The 12222-nt window shown below is 42.3% G+C and overlaps 1 protein-coding gene across 1 annotated transcript; it reads right to left on the minus strand.

Moving 5' to 3' along the window:
* Positions 1-4193: 4193 nt before the first annotated feature.
* Positions 4194-11267, minus strand: LOC116506820 (vomeronasal type-2 receptor 26-like). Its single transcript, XM_032214744.1, has 5 exons — positions 11056-11267; positions 9936-10305; positions 8454-9164; positions 7204-7422; positions 4194-5027 (listed from the first exon to the last, which is right to left on the minus strand). The coding sequence occupies exons 1-5, from the start codon at positions 11265-11267 to the stop codon at positions 4194-4196; spliced, it is 2346 nt and encodes a 781-aa protein (XP_032070635.1).
* Positions 11268-12222: the final 955 nt, after the last annotated feature.

Raw genomic sequence — 12222 nt, forward strand, 5'->3', positions numbered from 1 at the left:
TCCCGCATTCGTCGCAGAAGGATACCATGGTCGATGGTATCGAAAGCCGCTGAGAGGTCAAGGAGAACCGGGATGGACGTGTGGCCTCCATCTCTGGCTCTCCAGAGATCATCGGTCAATGCGACCAAAGCAGTTTCTGTGCTGTAACCGGGCCTGAAGCCTGACTGGAAGGGGTCAAGATAGTTAGCTTCCTCCAAGGTACGCTGAAGCTGGAAGGCCACCACCTTCTCAACAACCTTCCCCACAAAGGGGAGGTTGGAGACTGGACGGTAGTTATTAAGAACAGCTGGATCCAAGGACGGTTTCTTCAGGTGGGGTCTCACCACCGCCGTCTTAAGCGCGGTGGGGAAGTACCCCTCCCGAAGTGAGGCGGTAACAACCGCCTGGATCCAGCCTCGTGTCACCTCACTGCTGTTGGCAACCAGCCAGGAGGGACACGGGTCCAGTATACAGGTGGAGGCACTCACAGCTCGCATAGCCTTGTCCACATCCCCGCAGGCAACATCCTGAAACTCAACCCAGAGATGGTTTGCCAAGTCATTCCCTTGTGTCTCGGCTGGATCTGCGGGGGTGGAGTCCAGGTCCGACCGAAACCGAGCAACTTTGTCCGCCAAGAACTGAACATATTCATCAGCCCTGCCCTGTAAGGGGTCCCCCGTCTCCCTCCTATTTAGGAGGGAGCGGGTTATCCTAAACAGGGCGGCTGGGCGGGACTCGGCGGACGCTACCAAGGTGGCAATGTGTGTTCTCTTAGCTGTTCTTAATGCCCGGATGTACTCTTTGGTGCATGCTGTCAAATCTCACCAGGCTCAAGGTTGACTCAGCCGTCCATCCTTACAAGGTGGGAAAAATGAGGACCCAGATTGTTGGGGGCAATATGCTGACTCTGTAAACTGCTTAGAGAGGGTTCAAAGTGCTATGAAGCGGTATATAAGTCTAAGTGCTGTAGCTATTGCTAATAAAAATAGCAATGAAGTTAAAATTGTGATTTAATGATTGACTTTCTTCATCCTGGAAGATCTGATTTGATATGTGCTCTACCTGTTTGATTAGAAACGGTCCCTTCTGGACAAGGAGCACATTGGTAACAGCAAACAGGCTCGCCCTCTGGAACTCTTCTCCTCTCTCCTCCCTGGCACCTCTTCATGCCACACCTGGCAAAGGGCACCTTCTACAATAGAAAAAGGGAAATGGTTTCGCTGCCACAAGCAATGAACCTGCTTTGTTTGTCCAATTACACATTTTTATTTCAATCAAAAATATGAATTCAAAGGAAATGATTCCCCTGAAACCAAAAAAAACAGCTCCAGGGTGATTGAGGCCAGCAGCATTCCGACCCATCAGTGCGTGGTGGAGATTGGAACTGGGACCTCCACATGCAAAGGAGGGTTTGTGACATTAAGCTACGTCTTTGGTGAAATTGTAAATGATGAGGAACCAATTGTACAGCGTGAGGAGTCAGTGGAGGAGTGCAACGTGTGAGCAAAAGAGAAACAGGAGGAATGTTTGCTAATTGAGGCAACATTGAAGTACTTCATTCTCAGCACACTTTATCAAAATTTCTATGGCAATATAACTGATATGCTTCTTTTTATTAAGACATTAATTCTTTCTTGAGGTCAGAAATAGTAAAAAGGTAGAGAAGTAATTTGACTCCTTCTGTCAGTAGGAGTCTCTCCCATTGTTTACTTTGATGCATACTGATAAATCCTGCAGTGAGATTTGATTCTTGGTTTGGGGGTCTCGTGTTTGATTCCACAGGGGGAATAGTCCACAGAAATCATCCTGACCTTCAAGAAGTTCTTCCCAATATCAACCCTTTCTCGACCTCACACAAATCAGAGCTGAAATGTGTTATGTGCAAATCAGATTTTTCACCAAATGGCTGCCATATTTTATCTTCCAATAGAGCCATTTTTCAAGTTAGTAGGACGTTACGCATCCCAAGGAGAGGAGAGAACGAATCTTTCCTTGATTTTATAGTGTTGCCTTTCAACTCACCTTTGTGGGCCAGACGATTGCATCAGAGTTAATAGTGAAAACTTGGCCTGGGGGAGCCCCAGGATCGATTTGCCCAACTTTCACCAGAGCCATTGATTTATTGTGAATGGAAACCCAGTTGAGAATATCATAACTAGCAGATCCCAGCCCATTTTCTGAGAGTGAGATTTCTTCTCCAGCACTTTTGTTGAACCGGACATTCCTCAAATAGGGTTGAAGCTGAAACAAAGGGGATCTTCAGAAATTGGAGCAATTGGCTGAAAGCCACACATGAGACAACGTGACACCCACCATTCTATCATGGCCCTCATTCTAGCAGATGGGTTTATGTCTGAGAAGTTCTACCTTTGAGATTTGAGCAGTCAGGGGAAACACCAAGTGCTACTTCCTCAATAAAAGAAAAAAAATGCCTTTGAGACTGGGAATTTGTATCATGGCTTCTTCAACCACTTTGAAGTGGTATCTACACATAAAGATCTTAATGCCAAACTCCAAATTTCATTGTTTGGTTTTCTTCATGTTTTACTTGACTCTAAAGGTTTTTAAGTCTTTGCATGTAAATTTGTCTTGCGACTGATAAATACATTTTAGGAATGATTCAATGATCACTTTAAAAAGAGAGTGGCATGGTGGCCTAGAGGTGAAGATGCTTGCCTCTCACTCCCAAAGTTGAGAGTTCAATCCAAGGCAGCGACAGATGTTTCTCTATCAGGGCACAAAGAGAAAATATCTGCTGTGAACTCTGCATAGGCATCAGGAAGGGCATCCAGCCAACAAATTCTCTGCTTTATTCAGATGCCCTGATTCTACACACTAAAAAAGATTAGAGAAGGAAAAAAGATTTTTTCAAAATGTTGTGTAATTCCCCTGACTTTTTATCATAGACAAAGAAAGAAGAATGCAGGAACCAGAGCCATAGTGACACAGTGGTTGGAATGCAATATTTCAGGCAAACTCTGCCCACTGCCATGAGTTTGATCCTGACTGGTTCCAGGTTGACTCTGCCTTCCATCCTTCTGTGGTCGACAAAATGAGGACCCAGATTGTTGGGGGCAAGATGCTGACTCTCTAATTCACTCCGCTATTATTTGTATTGACACTGGCAGTATTAAATAGAAATATCAGACAAGATACAGAGATAAAAGGTATGGAAATAAAAAAAGGAAAAGTATAAATTACAGGCATTTGCAGATGACTTAGTTTTTATTTTGGAAGATCCACAAGAAACGGCCTAAATTAATAAAAAATAGAAGAATATGGAGAAGTGGCAGGACTGAAAATAAATAAAGAGAAAACTAAGATTTCCAGTCCTCCCTCACTCCGAGTCGCTCTGTTCTCTGCTTCCTGTCCCCCATGGAACCTCCTCATATCTTTTGATCTTGCTTTGTCTGCTGGGTCTTTCCCCCCCATACTAGGTACCTGCAGGACTTTTATTGCTCCCCAAGTTTCCACAAGGGTTGGGCCCCTTCCCTACCTCCATCACCCTTTGTGCATTTATCTTTTGAGGATTTTCCAGAGCTTCTGATCTTTTTGCAGAGCTGTGCAGATGGCAATAGGAAAGCAGGACTTCTGGTGAAGTTGGCTGACTGATGACTAGATCAGGGAGGTTCCCTAAGGGGGTTTTCTCTGGATTATGGTGTTTTCAACTTACTAACAAAAGGAAAAGGCATTCCTTCCTTTTATTATGACTCTCCTGCATTAGGGAGAGTGCTAGAATCACCCCACATGACCCTCCATACAGCAGAGGTCTGCAGGAAGCCTCAGGAGCTGTCCTTTGAAGCAGTCAGAGCGCCGCTCACTTCATTGTTGGAAAATCAGCCATTTTGGAATTTGTTTTTCAAATGGACACTAAGTCAAAACTTTCATTTCTTAATCGCTTTCTGGGATTATTATTAGCTAAAAGAAACTCTTTTAAAGTCACAGCCTAGTGATTCTTTTTGAGTCTATCATATTTTTGAGATTTCTTTATTGTTAAACAAGGAAGAGGTTTTCTGGAAGCCAGACAAAATAAGGAAGTATAAAATAAAAAGGCTGAATGATTGTTGTTGATCACAGGTATATTACAACTAGTTACAGCACTTGATAGAAATATTTTAATGGAAAAATTCATCCTCCATGTTATCATAGTTTAGAAATTTTATCACATTCTAAATATGCCTCAAAAACATAAATGAGGCCAATTGTTGCATTAGTTAAAAATTCTTGTTCCTTACTATATTTTCTCTACAATTTAGATCCGGCCTCAGTAGAATAATGTAGCATTTTGGGAAAAAGATACAAGCCAAGAGAGCAGCCCCAGATGCCAAAATGGAGAAGATCTCCACAGCCACCATGGACTTCCCTTTGGTGCTCAGGTAGGTGGGGAGGAAAGTGATCCAAACACTGCAAAAGACCAGCATGCTAAAAGTAATGAATTTGGCTTCATTAAAACTGTCAGGCAATTTTCTAGCTAAAAATGCCACTGTGAAACTGATGAAAGCCAAAAAACCTAGGTAGGCGAGGACAATGTAGAACATTAAAGCTGAGCCTTCCTTGCATTCCAAGATGATTTCTCCAAATAGGGAGTTGAAGTCCAAGTTAGGAAATGGGGGAGAGGTTCCCAGCCAGGTGGCACAAAGAACTGCTTGAATCAGGGGACAAGCTAAGACAATGGAGTTGGTCAGTGGTTTTCCTAAGAGTTTCCTTGTCCTGTTCCCTGGCTTGGTGGCCATGAAAGCCAGAACCACCATGACAGTTTTTGCCAACACAGAGGAAACTGCAAGGGAAAAGAGAATTGCAAAGGCAGATTGTTGGAAGAGACAGGTGACCTTCCCTGGTTGACCAATGAAGAGGAAGGAACAGAGGAAGCAAAGCAATAGGGAGACCAGGAGGATGTAAGTGAGGTCTCGGTTGTTGGCCTTGACAATTGGTGTGTCATGGTGTTTATAGAAAATCACCAGAACTGCAGATGTGATCACTGAGAGAAAAAGAGCAAGAAAAACTAAGATGTATCCCAGGGTGTCTTGATAGGCAAGGAAGTGGACCTTCTTGGCAATGCATTGGTCCTTGTCCTTGTTGGGAAGTTGGTCTTCTGGGCAGGTTTCACAGTGAGCTGCATCTGAAATCAAAAATCTTTGTTTAAGGATTTATTCAGCAACTACCATGCACATTATCCCCCCCACATAAATGATATGAGTGTTGCCTTTCTCTTAATGACCTACCCACAAAGGGAGTGATGAAAGAATCCACTGAGCAATTTATTGGGCATCAAAAAGAGCAAATCATCCTTTCTTTATGATGATCCTGGGGATAGATTAGCCAGAGACAAGGATTCCTTCAGTACCAACTATCCATCCACTGCATTTCCATGAATAATGTGGGTTTTAGTTTGAGATTACTGCCTGTTTTTCCTTTATAATGGAACCCACAGAAGAAGAACAAATCTGTTATCCAGGAATGCTGTTGTTTTGTTTATGTGTACATTACCCCTGCCTTAATCTCTTTGCTTTGTAAACTGAAGATTTGTAATCTTCAAATGTGTTCATTCAGATGTTTTTGATCCCTCCTGCTCTATCAAAGGGACATAGATTGTTGAATGTCCTCTTTCTCTGGCAGGTCTATTTCCTCAGAGGTTGGTAGTGTTGAGGAAGGAGCATATTCTGAATAATAAAAATTAAAGTGTGGACTATACACCCCACTTCCTCAGGAAAAGATTGGAAGTTGGTTTCCCAATTGGATGTGAAAGTAGAAAAATAAATTCATGTTGGGGACTCATAAATTATGCCTTCAAACTCCCTTGCTGAGGGCCAGGAAAGGTGGTCTCTATGGTCAGGGGAGTTTAGATCTCTGTTGTGGCCCAGCAGGAGCTGTTGGAGCTGCCACCAGACTCCGACAGTGAGGGGCCCTATGAGTCGGCTCTGGAGGATGTGGAGGACCCTGGACAGGGTTCCGACTCTGAGAAGGGCGCAGAGAGGCTGGTTGGCCACCAGGAGGCGCCTGAGTCTTGGACCAGTGGTGAGGAGACAAGGGAGAGTGATCTGGACACCAGCAGTGAGTTGTTCCTGGATGCCCGGCACCGAAGAGCTAATAGGCATCAGGAACAGTTGCGCAAGTACAGGAGGTAATTGCACCCAGCCGGTGGTCATTAGGCTCCTCTCCAGACTATAAAAAGAGGGGCACACGCCCCTCTTGCAGAAGTCAACACATTGACTAAAAGTTGGAGAACTTTGGTAACTAGCTTGGCAGGCTGGATTGCTGCCAAGGTTTGTCTGAGTTGCTGCCAAGGTCCTTATCTGTTTCTTATGCTTGGCTTTCAGCCACCAAGGTTTTGGTTTCTTGCTATTAAAGTACATTCCAGTTATGCTTGTCTCGGCATTCATTACTGCATGGAGGAGCAGGTCAAAACAGATCTCTAAACTGAAAGTTCTACTGAAAAGTGTGAGTGCCTGTCAATCTTATCAAAAATGATACAATAACAAATATATATATATTGATTTAATGAATGTCTTCCTTGATTATGGAAGATGAACATTTGAAGTCTGCTCTACCTGTCTGATTAGAAAAGGTCCCTTCTGGACAAGCATCACACTGATAGCAGCAAACCGGTTGGCCCTCTGGAACTCTTCTCCTCTTTCCTGCATGACACCTCTTCATTCCACACCTGGCAAAGGGCACTTTCTGGAAGAGAAAAGAGAAATACTTGAGATGACCTAAGCCGTGAACCTGCTGCATCCATTCTTTTCCCTTTCCTATTTCCCTTCCTTATTCCTACTTCTATGATCAGAATCTTTTCTAAAGAAATACATTGCCACTGTCTATCAGAAATCAGGAACAGTCCTGGGGTAACCAGGCCAGGAGCATTCCTGACACACCCATAGGTGTGGGAGATCGGATGGGGAGTCTCTGCCTGCACAGGAAGGCTTGTGATGGGATGAGAGGATTTCTAAAAGAAAGAACTGTGATGATACAACAATGGTCCATGGAAATAATTGTTGCTGGCTGTAATTGAATCCTATGTTTCAAGGAAACAGTGTTCCCAAGCCTAAACCTTTGTGGAATGACATTCATCAGAGCTTAAATGTGTTACATGCAGAGGAGATTTTTCACCAAACGACTGCCATAATTTCTGACTCAATTGATAATTTTTCAAGTTAGGAAGATGTTCTGCATCTCAGGAAGAGAATGAATCTTTCCCTGAACTTACAACATTTCCTTTCAGCTCACCTTGGTGGCCCAAATGATTCCATCAGATTTAATGGTGAAATTCTGACCTGGGGGAGCCTCAGGATTTACATGCCCAACTCTTATGGGGACAAAGGATCTATTAGGGAAGAGAACCCAGTTGAAAAGATCATAACGAGCAGATCCCAGTCCATCTTTTGAGAAGGAGACTTCATCTCCAGCACTGTTGTTGAACTGGATGGTCCTCAAATAGGCAAGAATCTGAAAGAAAGGAGACTTTCAGAAATTGGAGTATTTGGGATAGATGACCTCCAATGTCTATTTCAATACTGTGATTCTACAAATGAGACATCATGGCTTCTATCATAACATGATGGCCATCTTGAGAACATGGGTTTATATTTGATAAATTAGTTCCATCTCTTGATGGTGATCTGAGGAATTAGGTGTATGTAACTCTGAAACTAAAAGTTTCCCCTTTGTCATGGTTTCCATCTCCAATTTCACCAAAAAACAAAAAAATTAGTTCCACAATCTAAATTTAATTTTAGGCTTTTTCCCTTGTGAGGCATGGCCACGTAGACTTTCAAATAGTTACTTGGCCCAAGGACTTGTTAACTGATGAATGAATGTTTGAAATGAATAAATCATTTCTATTAGAACCATAGAAAATTCCACTGGTTTTCTCCAGCTTATTGTCAAAGGCAATGACAATAAGGATCCAGCTGGAACCAGGTTTGATCCACTGGGCCCTGTGGAAGGAAGCATCTGACCTGGTTGGTCACTTTACTATTCAGAGAGGTCCAACATTTTAGCCTTTTATGCAGGGAATTCTGATGAATTTCAGACCAGGAACCCATCAGGATCACTTTGAATCTTGCTCTGTGCTGTGGTTGTCATAGAAACAGAATCACAGTATTGGAAGGGACATTGGAGGTCTTCTAGTCCAACCCCCTGCTCAAGCAACAGACCCTCTACAGTTTTAGACAAGTGGCAATCCTGCCTCTTCTTCAATGATTCCAGCAATGGGGCACCCACGACTTCTAAATGTAAACTGTTCGTTAAGAAAGTTCCCCTTAGTTCTACGTTGCTTCTCTCCTTGGTTAATTTCCATCCGTTGTTAATCTGAAGCTCTTTTCACACAGCAAGCTGAGTAGCACAACGAATGGTAAAAAGGGCAGGGTCTCAGATGAATTGCTATGAGAGTACGAAGACATTTAATCAGGAGCAGAAGAAATTCATATGGGGAGCTTCCGAACTAAGCGGACTGAGTCAAAAGCCACAGAAACTACCTGCCATGACTGGATGTCTGAGATCCTCTTTCCAAGCCTCATTGGTCGGACTCTGGATCCATGCATTGCATGTAAAGCGTGTGCCAGAGCATAAATGGCATTGTAGATATTGTAACTTTCACCTGTCATTCTTGTTTCCAAAGTGTAATTGGGCATATTCTGCAGATTCTCCTTTCCTGTACATTGTTTTTCCCCCTTTGGAGGGATCTTTCCTGATTTATGGATCTTGCAGCCAAAGACTCTTTCCCACCATTGAGGGAGAAAGACGTCTCCTTGGGGGTTCAAGGGGTCTAAAGACAGGAGGAACTTGCTGAATTCAGAGACATCCCCAGAATGGTCCCTAAAATGCAGGACCCCATGCAAAGTCTTTATAAATTGCAATGTTTCTTCAGATTCTTCCACGCCAATTTTCCAATGTGAAGTGAAGATATAAACTTTAATTAAGGACACTTTTCTGAGTTTTCCAAAATAATGTACCGTCATTACTACATTACTGGTAATAGTGAAGTCTCCAAACATAATAAACACTTCTGCTTTAGACCAGGTATGGAAATTGAGAACAAACTTTTTCATCGTGATTTGAACATCATCTAGTTTCAGCATTATAGTGAAGGCCAGGCAGATCTCCTTCTCCTGGAGCATCGGCGTCAGAGTTGAAATGAAACGTTCTCCATTGTCATCTTCAGGGGCCAAAAGCCCAACCCAGTTCCACTGGAAATGCAGGAGCAGCTGGACTAAACCCACACACTGAAGAGATTCCTTGGGATTAATCCGGAAGAAGGAAGGATAAACTCTTCTCTCTCCCTCAGAGAACTCAAAGCCAACACCAAGCTGCAGAAAGGGAGATTCTTTTTTCAAAGACAAAGTAAAAGTTTTATGCTGATTTTAGTAGTTACCCTTGTGTAGTTGATGGCCCTCGCAGTCACACTGACTCACTAACACATGACCCTCGCAGTCACACTGAATCTTCTTTCCTTCTTAGCTATTTTTAAAAAAAATATTTTATTTTGTTTGTACAAACTTCATATCTTTGCAACACATTACATTTTTTTACATATCTGTTGTGATTTTTTTTATCTATACAAGTAAACCTTTTATAACTATAGCTTTGTATATTTGTGCACTTACATTATTTCATACATTGTTTTCATTCTATATGTAATAATCTATATATTCTATATATGACAATTTTTACTACATTTAAGTCATTTTGTATAATATTTATTTAGTATAGTCTATCTCATATGTCTATCTTTTAAACATTTTCCAGTTTTGTAGTGGTCTATTGACTTGTTAATCTTTTTTCCTTTCTTTTTGGCTCTCCTTCTTAGCTATTTTCATTGGTTGTGATACTTTGGAAGACAAGAGAAGAAACCAACAACCCGATACATCAAATAAATGACACTAAAATGATGGCTACCCTTTAAGAGTCTAAATTTCATTATATGCTCCCCAACCCCCCCCCCCCCAAAAAAAAATTACCTTTAGTTTCATCTTTGGCTTCTCTGTGTGCTTTTGATCTTTGTCTATTCCATACTGTATCCAAGAGAGCTCTCTTACCTGTGGGACCTTAAAGATGCTGAAGATGGAGTCCATCAGTTGTGAGGATTTGGCACTGAGACCACCAATGGCAGACAGCAGAATGTCCGGATGATCACATTTGTAACCTGGAACCCCTTGGCCTCGTGAGGAGAGCATGGAGAGACTGTTTAAGGAAATATATATCTCCCTCTGGTAATGGCCATAGATGTGGAAGCCAAGGGTGATGTTGGGGAGCAGAAGAAAATCCTTATTGGCCTCAGAGACAGCAAACATCAATGCAAGGAACTGCTGGTAGTAACTGTGGATGTACCTGTAATGAGAAAAACATTGGAGAACATGACAGGAAATCTTGTGCATGGCTATAGAATTTGCTTCACTGTTTGGGGGGACTTTTGGGGGAAGAAACTCCCAAATTTTATTGGTTGGGGATTTTTTCAAAGCTTTTCCTTTGGCTAAAGTTGGATGACTTTGTGAGAAAGGAGACAAGCCTTTATATGGATATTATGGATTGTTTTATAGTCTCAATCATCCCTGCCATATTCACATTGCTGCAGTGGCTGCAATCCTTTCCAATTGCCCCCCCCCTTTCACCGTAATTATTTAAGCTGCTCTCTTGGAGCAGCTTCTCCAGGTGGGATAAGGATTGCTGAGCACAGGACTACAGTGCGGGGGTCACCTCATAGATTTAATGAAGGCTTTTATTCATCAGCATGGCTGATTCCAAACTGAGAGGGATTTTTGCAACTCCCCAAAACTTGAAGAGTGCTGAGCTTTTATTTGAATTTTCTACCACAAGTTACTCTTCAGATTAATATTATAATTTGACTTCTTCACTAGGCCAGCACAGCTTCCCTCTTCATTTTTGTGGTTTATCATCTTCCTGATGAAGAGACTGAGAATTCCAACCGATTTTAAGAGCTTGGTAATTTATTGAGAAAAGCAGAACATGTGCACTAAACCAGGGCAGTACAAATATTAGAAGTATTTCTGAAAAGAAGTCCCTAAATTTAAAGCAAAGAGAATAATTATCATGCATGTTTTCCCTCCAGCTGAAACTTACGCATTATTGAAAAGAAGATTCAGTGTATTAAAGTCTGTGACAGAAGACTCTAAAATGCTTCCCAAGGGCAAATTCCCACCAATAATGAGATCACCAGGCCTATAGTAGCTTTCATCTAAGCCGATAAAACTCCTGCAGACACATATGGTGCGTAGCCTTTTCAGTGTAGTTGGAGCCAGGAGCCAGAAGAGCATCAGCATCAGCATCAGCATGACTCCTGCCTGTCATTCTTATCACCTTCCCTCCTAGAACAGAAATCAAGGTTTATGCAGAAACTGATTTGAAGGTTGCTTCTGACATCTCACTGGACCTTTAGCAGAGCAGTCACCACCTGTGCCACCTGAATGGCACCAAGACAAATTTATAACAACAATGCTTCTTCTTAGCTGTGTTTGGGCTGTGACCATAGAGGAAAAAAAGTCGTGTGAGTCTCTTCAAACCCAGGAGTGAGCTCTTTCCAAGACAGCTAAAGTGACATGTTTTGCCCCCGCTTGGAGAACTCAGACATATATTTTAAAGCAGGTTTTATCTTAGAAGAGATAAATGCATGTCAAGAAATCCACAGGGGATACCCAAAGAATTACTGTACTTCTGATAATTGCAAGGGAAAGTAATTGTTCTACCCAAGTAGCAATAGCTTCTCATACACCAGAATGAAAAAAAACAGCATGTTTGTGTTTCTTGTAATGCACAGAGCAGATGGAGTCATGGTGAAGTTGTGAATTTGACCTCCATGAAACTGATCTCCTGCATAAAAGATGGAGCTTGGCTTGGGCCATAGTTGGTCAGCTAGTATGAGTGCTAATGGGGGGTTTGTTGACAGATGAGAATCAGTTATACTTTTGTAACTGGGAATAACTAGTTTATTTGTCACCGCAGAGTAGCAGATGAAATTAGAAACGGGAGGAACAGAGAATTTGTGCATCCTGTTATATGATTCTCTCCTTCATCCAAAGGTGGACCAATTCAGTGTTGGTTGGTGGGAAGAGATTGAGCCCAATCCACCATCTTTCAGAGTGTATGAATAAGGCCTTCTCAGTTGACATCAGGTATCTTTCTTAGGCTGATGATATTCAGTTGTTCAGTTTTGCCCTCATGGACGAAGGCTGCTTTTACAGAGGGATAGAATCAAGACCATGCGAAGCATTAGTGCCACTTTATAATACC

The sequence above is a fragment of the Thamnophis elegans genome, chromosome 1 (assembly GCF_009769535.1).
Source record: "Thamnophis elegans isolate rThaEle1 chromosome 1, rThaEle1.pri, whole genome shotgun sequence".
In the NCBI taxonomy this organism is placed as follows: Eukaryota; Metazoa; Chordata; class Lepidosauria; order Squamata; family Colubridae; genus Thamnophis; species Thamnophis elegans.